The sequence below is a fragment of the Amblyraja radiata genome, chromosome 8 (genome assembly GCF_010909765.2).
Source record: "Amblyraja radiata isolate CabotCenter1 chromosome 8, sAmbRad1.1.pri, whole genome shotgun sequence".
Classification (NCBI taxonomy): Eukaryota; Metazoa; Chordata; class Chondrichthyes; order Rajiformes; family Rajidae; genus Amblyraja; species Amblyraja radiata.
The window spans coordinates 45,100,865-45,112,332 of record NC_045963.1 but is presented as its reverse complement, the minus strand read 5'-3'; the positions used below and the strand labels follow the sequence as shown (position 1 = coordinate 45,112,332).

The 11,468-nt window shown below is 46.2% G+C and overlaps 1 protein-coding gene across 1 annotated transcript; it reads right to left on the bottom strand.

Moving 5' to 3' along the window:
* Positions 1–10,071, bottom strand: ovol2 (ovo like zinc finger 2). Its single transcript, XM_033025743.1, has 4 exons — positions 9,692–10,071; positions 8,191–8,384; positions 5,736–5,922; positions 1–919 (listed from the first exon to the last, which is right to left on the bottom strand). Exons 1-4 carry the CDS (start codon positions 9,789–9,791, stop codon positions 621–623), a joined length of 780 nt encoding a protein of 259 aa, XP_032881634.1. The 5' UTR covers positions 9,792–10,071; the 3' UTR covers positions 1–620.
* Positions 10,072–11,468: the final 1,397 nt, after the last annotated feature.

The window sequence follows — 11,468 nt, the reverse complement described above, 5'->3', positions numbered from 1 at the left end:
TCTGAACACCATTTCTTTATAATAAGTATTTACTTTACAAAGTTGCATAAAACGTTTCCTCAGTTGTTAGACTTCCAAAATTCTCCGTATTTACATACTTTGCACCAAATTTTGGAAATTCATGGTTTTTATCCTTGGAAATATGTGCTATTTTCCAAACTTGCAAGTCTATAACTTAATGTAGAGAGCAATAGGGAACAAAACCTACCCAGAACCAGAAACAAAAGAACAAAGCAGGAAGCTGACAGACAAGGTGAAGCGTCAAAGCATAAAGCCCATGACAATTGCTGGAAACACTTAAGACTATGGTCAAATACTTTGCCCCAAGTTAATGATCTGTCCGCATATCTGATTGAGTCAATATGGGCCAAACAGCACGCACCACCACCTCTCTCAGATGCTGAGCAGGAGGACAAAGATTTCATCCACGATTGCGGGTATGGAGCATTAATCTTTGCACACTTGTCAAACTGTCTAAATGTCTTCTCTGATTCCACCGGGCAAACAGGTTCCAAGGTGGTTGGTTTACGGAGATAATCTCAGCTGTGCTTGCTTTCTCCATGGCACTGGTGTGGATCCAGGCTCCAGTAAAGGCACTAAACCCCTCCCCCGCTCCGTCCCTAATCCGATTCCTTGTTATCGTCGCTGTTGTGCAGCAGTTTCCTCTGTAAAGAGGCAACAATCTTCTTGGAGGTCTTTTTCAGCATGGGGTTGTCCGGGTGGTTCTGCTTCATGTGAAGGTAGAGTTCCTCTTGGTTAATGGCAGTGAAACCACACTCTTCACAGACATAGAGCTTTGCCCTCCTCTCCTTGTAGTTGTACTTCTGTGCCACCCCATGGATTTTCTTCAGGTGCGACTCCAGGGAGCATCTCTGTGTGAAGGCTTTGTGGCACAGGCTGCATTTGTAGGGCCGGATACCTGCATAGGGGACACAAGCGGTGCCTTTAATCAAAGATACTAGAGCGGAGCAAGATAGACCACTCCTGCAAAATCCTATGGACTGAAATGTAGTACGCAACGGAGCGTAACTTACGCCATTTCAGTAAACCCAACCCGACTTCAGTTATGCCTCTCACAGTGTAATCAGTGTTGCGGGGGAACAGTTTGTATGTTTTTAAATGTTTTAAACGCTTTTTTAAATTTTCTTTTTAAAAGCAGTAAACCCTCATCAATTTCCCCCATCAGTGTCAGCATTGCCTTGGTCGCTATTTGCTGAATTAAGTGTGTGTGTGTGTGTGGAAACTTGCGTGATTGTTAATCTGACTGGAAGCCAAATCTGACTGGACACACGCTAGTACATATGAAAACGGCACATACCTTGTACAGGGAGGAACTGCAGATGCTAGTTTAAACCGAAGATCATAGAGCGGTCCATGATCTTTGGTTTAAACCGAAGACAGACACAAAAGGCTGAAGTAAATCAGCGGATCTGGCAGCATCTCTGGAGAAAAGGTATAGGTGATATTTCGGGTCGACTGGTCTTCTTCAGACTAACAGTCAAGGGAAAGGGAAACGGGAGATATAGGCATATCTTCCATTCATTTGGCCTTAGTACCGTCTATATCTCTTGTTCCTCTTTCCCCTAACTCAGTCTGAAGAAGAGTCTCCACCCGAAATGTCACCTATTCCGCTTTATGATCTTTGCTTTCGTCCGTCTGTCCGCGCGTTCGCTCGCTCTTGGTGCTGGCGCTTCTCCCCTCAGACTCCGCCAAACAAACAAACACAAACACACACACAGCATGTCCGGCAGATCAGCGCGGGCCAAGACCAGGAGCAGGGTGAAGGATGACATTAAACGGGTCATGGCAGCTATCGAAAAAGGACGGAAATGGTAAGGGGGAAATTTTTTAAAAAGACAACCGAAGAAAATAGATGTTTAACAAAATGAAGGGGGGGCTGGCGATCCCGTGTCGGAGGTAAGGGGGGGAGGATGGCTTGAGTTCCTCTTTCCTCCGACTCAGTCTGAAGACGGGTCTCAACCTGAAATGTCACCTATTCCTTTTGTCCAGAAATGCCGCCGATTCGATTTGAGGACGCCATGACAGAAGCCAGTTATGGAAATGGCGGTGAAGATTACCCATCACCTACTACGGCTTTTTCGCGGAGTGAACTATCTCGCTATAGTAACTTTGCTTTTATTCAAGGTGCAATCACAAAGAAAGCTCATCAACACCTCTGCTTGCTTAGATTGAGGATATCCTGCATATGGCCGCATGTCTAACCACAATTGTCATGTAGCAGAGCAATGTAATACAAATGAACTGCCCTACTCTGGGCACGAGACTGCGTTTACCAAATCTTGAGAGGAATAAATCAGGTAGACGCACAGAATGTAGAGGGAAGGGTCTGGGGATAGGAAGTGGGAGAGAGGGGTCTGGGACATAGGGAGTGGTAGAGAGGGGTCTGAGAGAGAGGGTGGAGAGAGAGACCTGGGGGGTCTCCCACTCCCACTGGTTCTATGTCATCTCACTTTTTCATTCACTCTCTACACACTAGGGGCAATTTACAGAGGCCAATTAACCTACACACCTGCAGGTCTTTTGGATGTGGGAGGAAACCAGAGCACCCCGAGGAAACCCATGCGGTCACAGGGAGATCGTACAAGCTTCACACAGACAGCATCTGAGGTCAGGATCAAACCTGGGTCTCTGGCGTTGTGAGGCAGCTGCCACAGTGCTGCCCTAACTTGGCATTATGTTCAGCACAGACATTGTGGGCCAAAGAGCCTGCCACTGTGTTGTACTATTCTCTGTTTAAATTGTGAAATACAGCTTCAGCTGGAGTAGGGTACTGGGGTATTTACAGTTAACACGCTGCTATGCTGCACCTTATCTCCAACACACAGCTCACTCATTCCACAGTGAACAACAAGAATGATCAGCACAAAACAAATCACAACATGTTCTCATCTGAACACCCTCCCAGCCCAGAACTGTGGAGAAACAAGATTACTTCATACCTAAACAGTCGACAGAGTAATTTCTGCATTAATCGAGGAAGCTGACAGAAAATCTGAACTAATTATGTTATTTCTTCAAATATTATTTTGTCTATAATATAACAAAGAACTAGTGTGAACGGGTGATCAATGTTTGGTGTGGACTCGGTGGGCCTGTTTCCTTGCTACATCTATCAATCAATCTTCTCTGCGCCCTTGTATAGGATGGAACTGCAGATGCTGATTTACACAAAATGCTGGAGTACCTCAGCAGGCCAGGCAGCATCTCTGGAGAAAGGGAATCTGCAATTTTCCAGCACCCTTGGTTCCAGAGCCTTTCTGGATTATCCATTTTGCCGGATCAACAGTTCACGGTCTTGGGCGGGCTCAGATACCGGCCAGCATTCAGCATCAGGAGTCGGGACGGATGTTCCGGTTGCAGCCGGGCCGGAGTTCCAGACCCATGGCCACAAACAACAAATTTAACCCGCTGATCGGCCGTGGAGCTCCTGGTGAGGTCGAGATTGGCTGCCTCACCCGGCCTAGGCACCATATTTTCGGGGGGACTTCCAGAGGGGAGATCTTGTCTGGATTAAACGGGGGGGGGGGGAGGGGGGGGCTAGACCACCAGTTGCTGGAAAATCGGTGGTTGACCAGTATTTACTTGTGTGATTACATTGTGTGATTGTGCTGAAGCAAAGCAAGAATTTAATTGTGCTATCAGGGACACATGACAATAAGCTCTCTTGAATCTTGAATCTTGAACATTAACGGGCCTGTAAAGCTGCAGTAAGTAAGAATGTCATTGTTCTGTTGCCAGTACATATGACAATTAGACACTCCTCACTGCGTAGGAAGGAACTGCAGATGGCGGTTTAAACCGAAGATAGACACAAAATGCTGGAGTAACTCAGTGGGTCGGACAGCATCTCTGGAGAAAAGGGAAAGGTGACGGAAATGTCATCGATTCATTTTTTCCAGAGATGCTGTCTGAAACATTCTTGACTGTCAATCTTATGCATGTGCATGGCCTGATTCGCTACACCACAGCAAGGTGACTCCAAACACACCCCTCTGGATGTACAAAAATATACCCATTATTACATTCATCCATTAAGAGTTAGATTTAGCTCTTAGGGCTAAAGGAATCAAGGGATATGGGGGAAAAGCAGGAACGGGGTACTGATTTTAGATGATCAACCATGATCACATTGAATGGCAGTGCTGGCTCGAATGGCCCTCTCCTGCACCTATTTTTCTCTGTTTCTAATATTGCAGCTTTCACATCTCTCAGAATATCGCTAATGCACACTGGGGTTTTTAAAGTGTAAAGGAAGTAGCTAGCAAATAGTAAACTTAATACCCCCACCCCCCCTGACCTCTCTCTTTCCCCTTACCCCTCCCTTCCCACCACCCAGTCACTGTGCATCTTTCCCCTCCTCTGTACACTCATTTCCCATATCCAAGTCCCTCAATTCCGTTTATCCTCTATCTTTCCCCTCCTCTGTTTCTTTCCACCCACATTCTTCTCTCCGGCTTTACATTTCACTCCTCCTCTTCCCTCTTTATCCGACACCCTTTTGTCTCCTTTTCACCTCTAGCTTTTGCCATTTATTCCATCCATCTGCCAATCCCCCCCCCCCCCCCCCCCCCCCACCCCATCTGTATCCACCTTTCACTTGCCAGGCTTTGTCCTGCCCCCCTTTCTTTTCCAGCTTTCTCCCTCCCCTACTCCATCAGTCTGAAGAAGAGTCCTGATCCAAAACATCGTCTGATCATTCCCCTCACAGATGCTGCCTGACCTCCAGCACCTTGTGTTTTGCTCAGATTCAAGCATTTGCAGTTTCATAAAACCAATTAATATTTTTCTTGATATATAGTGTGCCAATTGCGAGGTGTTACATTTTCACCCACTCCTCTTTACCTCTGTGATTTATAATAAAACATCAAGTGCTGGAGCAACTCAACAGTCAGGCAGCATTTCTGGAGGACATGGAGAGGTGACGTTTAGGGGATTCTGCTGCAGATCCGCTGAGTTTCTCCAGCACTTTGTATTTTACTCACGATTCCAGCAACTGCAGTTGCTTGTGCCACCAAATTATGCTTTTTTTGTCCTTGATTCTCCTAATGCATTTTTTCATAAATGTTCAGAGCCAGTTATTAGCCAGTGAGGTGCTGGAAGTTTGAATGGACTCATATTCATGCTTTACCTCTGCATTTTACATCACAACTTATAATGCCAGGCTCTGTTCAGCGACTCCTCTCTGCCAACTTTCTTTCTTCACCCCCCACCACAATCAGTCTGAAGAAGGGTCCTGACCCGAAACGTCACCTATCCATGTTCTTCAGAGATGTTGCCTCACCCACTGCGTTACTCCAACACTTTGTATCTTTTTCTCATGACGCCAAGTTAAACTAATCTCCTCTGCCTGAGCATGATCAATATCCCTCTATTCTCTGCAGATCAATGTACCTTTATTTTTGGTAAACCACCATCTGCAGTTCCTAGTTTCTACATATAATGTCAGTATTGACATCTGTTGTGCAGCAAAGATTACAATTCCAAAGTCAAACTACAGGGGTGCTGGGACTAGAGACTAGAGACAACTACAAAAAGTTCTGGTTGAAATGCTGCCTGACCCGCTGATTTTCTCTGGCACTTTGTGTCCTTCTGTGTAAACCGGGATCTACAATCTACAATTCCTTGTTTCAACTATAAACTATAAGTCTGCTGGAAGAGGAAACTACAACTCCCAGGGTGCTTCGCGTGGTAGGCGGTGTTTACGCCGGACGTACCTGTGTGCGTCCTGACGTGACGCTTGAGGTCGAACGTGTCGTTGAAGCCCTTGCCGCAGTACGTGCACAGGTGGCGTTTCACCTGGCTGTGGCACTTCAGGTGACGGGTGAGCATGCGCTGTAGGCGGAAGCCCTTGCTGCACACCTGGCAGCTGTAGGCGCACTGGCTGCACTCGCCTGTGGTGATCTAATGCATGGGGAAGGACAGCAACTGATTAATGCACCGTTAGCAATGTAACATGCAACATGCAAATACCACAAAGCCTCCAACATAGTCCTCGAGCACAGAAACAACGCCTCTACGCTGACTAAGATGCCCTATCTAAAATAATCCCATTAGCTCACATTTGCCCCATATTCATCTAAAGCGCCATTGAACCATTGATTTCCTATGTATGTACATGTCCAAATGTCTTAAATGACGATCCAAAACATTACCTATCCATGTTCTCCAGAGATGCTACCTGACCCGCTGAGTTACTCTAGTACTTTGTATCTTTTTTGTGAACCAGCAGCTGCAGTTCCTTGTATCTACCTACCCCCTCTGCCAGCTCGTTCCATATACCCACCTGTATGGGAAAAAAATGGCCATCTCACTTTAAATCCATGTCCTCCTCACCCTATCTATCCCCCTCATGATTTTATACATTAGGCCCTTTGGCCCAACCTGTCCATTATGCTGCCAGGACGTGAAAGACTGGGCTATAAGGGAGAGGTTGGGCAGGCTAGGACTTTATTCTTTGGAATACAGGAGGTGGAGGTGTATAATAGAGGTGCATAAAATCATGACGGGAATAGTTAGGGTGAATGCCCAGTCTTTTTTCCAGGGTGGGAAAATTACAAACTAAGGTTGGGGGGGGGGATTAATAGGAACCTAAGGGGCAACTTTTTCACTCAGATGGTGTGTGAATATGTGGATCGAACTGCCAGAGGAAGTAGTTGAGGCAGGTACTATAACAGCATTTAAAATACATTCGGACAGGTACTTGGATAGGAAAGGTTTAGAGGGATATAAGCCAAATGTGGGGAAATATGATTAAATTTGATACAGCATCTTGGTTGGCATGGTCGAGTTGGGCTGAAGGGACTAATTCCGTGTTGCATGACTCAATTACTCTACACAATTAACATAAAATAAATCCATCCTGCATGGCTGTTTGTCAAATCTTTCACGACTTTCTCTGCACCACTTCTGCAACCCAATATCAGTCCACCCACTTTTTTTGATATTCATTGTGCATTTTAGGATCAATTTATTTTATACAAACTATTCATGGCCAATGGAATTGGTCTATGTATGTATATATACTGTAGTTTATACTACCACATATTTTATAGAACTAATTGAACTATTTTTGAAAAAAACGTTTGGTGTGTGTAATTAATATTAGTTATATCATACAATGTATTAAATGTAATATAATAACTTACATTTATATTACATTCAATGCATTGTATAATCATAACTAATATTAATTGCACATACCAAACGAGATTATTTACTAATGCACATTGTGTAATTCATATAAAATTCTGAGTGTGGCATGTTAAATGGAATCAACATTATGTTACAACATTTATTATTGAATTACTTATTTATAGCTGAAAGTTTATAATTTAACAGCTGATATAATTGTAATTTACACAGATTACACAATAGATTAAATTACACATATCTGATATGTATCATATTAATTTTTTAATGCATATTCTGAAGTGATGTGAATATTAACTCAATTTCTCTTCCCAGCTGCGAATTGTTTGCAGAATTTTACTGTTTTTATTTAACATAACGTTTAATGGGAAACATGTTATGTTGATTGCATCACAATCTCATACACAATCTCATTAATATTTAATACATTCATGTTATACGATATATTGCGTGGATACACGCCCATTATTATTTTGATTTATACGCTATATCTTAAGATACAATTTTAATACACTATCATATAAATATAATTATTTTAACTTTCTAACATAATACGAATTGATGAAAAGTGCCTTTTATATGCGAAAACAATATTTAAATATACCATATCTATACTATATTTAACTGCAGTATAACTAGTATAATACGAATTGGTGCGAAGTGTAATTTATAGGGGAAATTACAGTTTAAAACACTATATTAAATATACTGTATATTTAAATATATTTAATATATATTACAATAAATTAGTACATATATAAATACGCTATATTTAATATGCTGAATATAGTATATTTAATATACTGAAGATATATTTTTCTTGTTTTAATAGGACAGTTCACGCCTCTCTTTGTTGCAATGTGAACTTGTTTTAAATGGTGTGGTTTCTCAGCTCGCTGTCATTATCTCTTTGGTCATTATCAGAGCGCTGCTCTCTCCGGTCGCGCGTTCAATGCTCCCACTAAGTTTGCTCTCTCTCTCTCTCTTCCCGAGTTCGGCAACGAAGGAGTTCGCCCTCACCTTGATTTTCGTTCGCAAGACGTTGCGTCTGCTGAAGTCCGATTTCACAACCTGCTCGCCCGCATTCTCCTGGCGTGGTTCGGTCTTGTAAGGGAGGCGGCGCTGCTCTGACGCCTGGTCCAAGCCGACCGTGCCGGCTGCTGCCTCGTCCTCGCCCTTCCCTTCTTGGTAACTCGGGAAACTGTTCAGAATGACTGGAAAGTGAAGGCATCTTACACACGGGCGCACACAGCGAGGGAGTTGGGCGGCTTCTCCAGAGGAGTGTGAACAATGAGATCCCCCTCCTTCTCCCTCTGCTCTGGGCTTGTTTGAGTTCTGGGTGTTGTCAGATCCTCCGATCAGTCTCTGACTGAAGGTAATGCAACCTGACACTCGACCCGGACAAGAGAGAAGAGAGCGGGGCCCCGGGTCCCGTTATGTTTACGCCGGGAGGTTGCAGTTGCAAGCGGAATCTCCCCCTGTGTACTATCCCCGCCTGGGAACCCCCCCCCCCCCCCCCCCCCCCCCCCCCCCCGTCTGTTGGGAGCGGCTGTGGTGCAAATGCCAGCTGCCCCCTGTGTCCGGGAGCATTGGAGAATGCCGCCTAAAGGAGGGAAGGGCCGGCGTCTAGTCCGCTCGGATCACTGTTGGCACATTAAAGGGTCTGCCCCACGCTTAGAGTTATATAGCACAGAAACAGTCCCTTCGGCCCAACTCGTCCATGCCGACCAAGATGCCCCATCTACACCAGTCCCATTTGTCCCCATATCCTTCTAAACCTTTCCTATCGGTGTAACAGACTGCATAGGTTTAAGGCGATAGGGGAAAGATTTCATGGGAACCTGAGAGGCGGCTATTACCACAGAGTGGTGGGTATACGGAACGAGCTGCCAGAGGAGGTATTTGAGACAGGTACTATAACAACATTGAAAAGACACTTGGATGGGAAAGGATTAGAGGGATATGGGCCAAACGCGGCAAATGGGACTATAGATGGTCGACATGAACGAGTTGGGCGAAGGGCCTGTTTCTGTGCTGAATGACTCTTGTGGACTGCGCATCTATATCCCCTGTATTCAGACACGATGAGCCTCTGTGGGGCAGTGAGATCTTTGGGGAGGAGGAGGTTACTATTACTCTTCGTCCGTCCTCTTTATGCCATCACACTCCTCTCTTTCTACTTGTCTATTTGCCCAGTCACCTCCTCCCTCCCCCTGTTCTCTACCCCCTCTCTCCCATTCCCCCAGCTCTCTCCCCTCCCTTTCTACTTGTCTATTTGCCCAGTCACCTCCTCCCTCCCCTTGTTCTCTACCCCCCTTTCTCCCATTCCCCCAGCTCACTCCCCTCCCTCCCTCCCATTCCCCCTGCTCTGTCTCCTCCCTCCCACCCATTCCCCCTGCGCCCCCCCCCCGTTCTCTCTCCCCTCCCTCCTACCCATTCCTCCCTCACCTTCCCCATGTTATCTTTGCCCAGTCACCCCCACCCCCGCTCTCCTCTCTCCGCCGACCTAGCCCCGCTTTACCTGGTATGTAGGTGTCAGCTCGCTCTTCGTCCGGCAGTTCATTCCAATCTCGGATCTCCAAGTAAGGTTCTTTTCTCTTCACCAAGAAAGCTCTGGGCATGATTGCGAGCGCAGGGCCGGGGAATAGAACAGGAACCCTTTTAGTTTTGCATCCAACCCGGATCCCGTGTTGCCCAGACTCCAGGTGTATAGGAAACAGTCTGAGGTCCGTGCGCCTTCAACCCAGGCCGGCGGTGCCTGTGTGTGTTGGAGCGAGGGCTGTGTAGGAGATGGGGTGCGGGGTTTGGGAGACCCACTCCTCACCTGTGCAGGCCACCTTGACTCTAACAGGAAAAGTTTCCCTCTGTAATTGAACACACAACAGGAAATTTGCCAGGACGCATGCGTGCTGAGAAAATAACGGTGTCAACAAGCCCTTGTACCTGTCGGACCGGTTGGTGCAGCCTTGGCTTCTTCCCTGCCCCTCTCATGCACGGATGTTTGCGAAACGACCAACCATACAAAGACCTTTGTTGGGTTTTTTTTCTCCTTGTGCATGCAAATGTATGCTCCCCTAAGACAGAAAAAGTTCGCTCCCCCCTCCTCTCCCCCCCCCCCCCCCTCTCCCCCCCCCCCCCCCCCCCCCTCTCCCCCCCCCCGCCCTCTCTCCCCCCTCCCCCCCTCCTTGATTGAAAATTGCTTCACCTTAATCAGTAAAGTTTTCTAATCCGAAGTTTTCCGTGTATTTGTTTTTGCAAGGAAGTTTGTTTTGGCGATTTATTTACGTCCCCCAAAGTTTTAGAGGAGCGAGAAAGCGGCGTGGGATTTTCCACGTTAGTTTGTCTCATGTTTGAGTGGAGTCCATCAAGTGCGTGCATACCTGGTTAAATATATTTTAAATGCCTCCAAGGGGTTTTGCAAGCATTTTACCACCCTCCCTGTCAAGATGAAATCTGAGATTATATCAGCTCTCGCAATTTAAAAAAAAGGTCGGTTCATTGAACGAACAGTTTGATTGAACTGCAGGCCGTTTGCTTTGACTCTCTCTCCCCTCTTTAAACCACACTCAGTTTGCGAAAAACCTGATGCTAAGGCGGGTAGAGCCGCTGCCTCACAGCGCCGGACCCGGGTTCGATCCTGACCTCGGGTGCAGTCTGTGCGGAGTTTGTACATTCTCCCTTTGACCGCGTGGGTTTATTCGGGTGTACCGGTTTCATCCCACAACCTTCTGAACCTTCTGAATTTGTAGTCGGCAGGGCGGTACTCTGCATATCTCAAAGACCTGCGGGTTTGTGGGTTAATTTTCCCTCTCTAAAATGTCCCTAGTGTGTAGGGTGTGGATGTGAGAGCGGGATAACAGAACTAGTGTAAACAGGTAATGGATGATGGGCCGAAGGGCCTGTCTCCATGCTGTATCTTTGAATTAATCAATCAAGGTTGATACACGGGACTACAGATGCTGGTTACACAGGATACAAAGTGCTGGAGACAGTAACTCAGCGGGCCAGGCAGTTTCACTGGAGAACATGGATAGGTGACGCTTCAATCAGGTGTAGTTTTCACCGGCGCGTTCTCTAGTCCACGCCTACAGATTCCCGGAGATTTTGCTGAAACGGATCTGTCTACCCTGGGGCCAGAACGTACTGGTTCATTTGCATTGCAAATCCCCGACTTGTTCCAAATTCCCCGTCACTCCCAAAGCCGTATCTTGTACAAGATAACCCTCGCAAAGACACCCCTCCTTCCTCGCAAAGACACCCCTCCTTCGCCACCCTCCATTGGCGTTTAATTCAGGCGG

Bases quoted from the DNA above. Each gene is read 5' to 3' on its own strand.
- ovol2 (XM_033025743.1), bottom strand. From the start codon at position 9,791: ATGCCCAGAGCTTTCTTGGTGAAGAGAAAAGAACCTTACTTGGAGATC. The intron at 8,385-9,691 runs GTAAAGCGGGGC...TTCACTTTCCAG, and splicing joins AGCTGACACCTACATACCAG to TCATTCTGAACAGTTTCCCG. The intron at 5,923-8,190 runs GTGAGGGCGAAC...CCCATGCATTAG, and splicing joins TCTTGCGAACGAAAATCAAG to ATCACCACAGGCGAGTGCAG.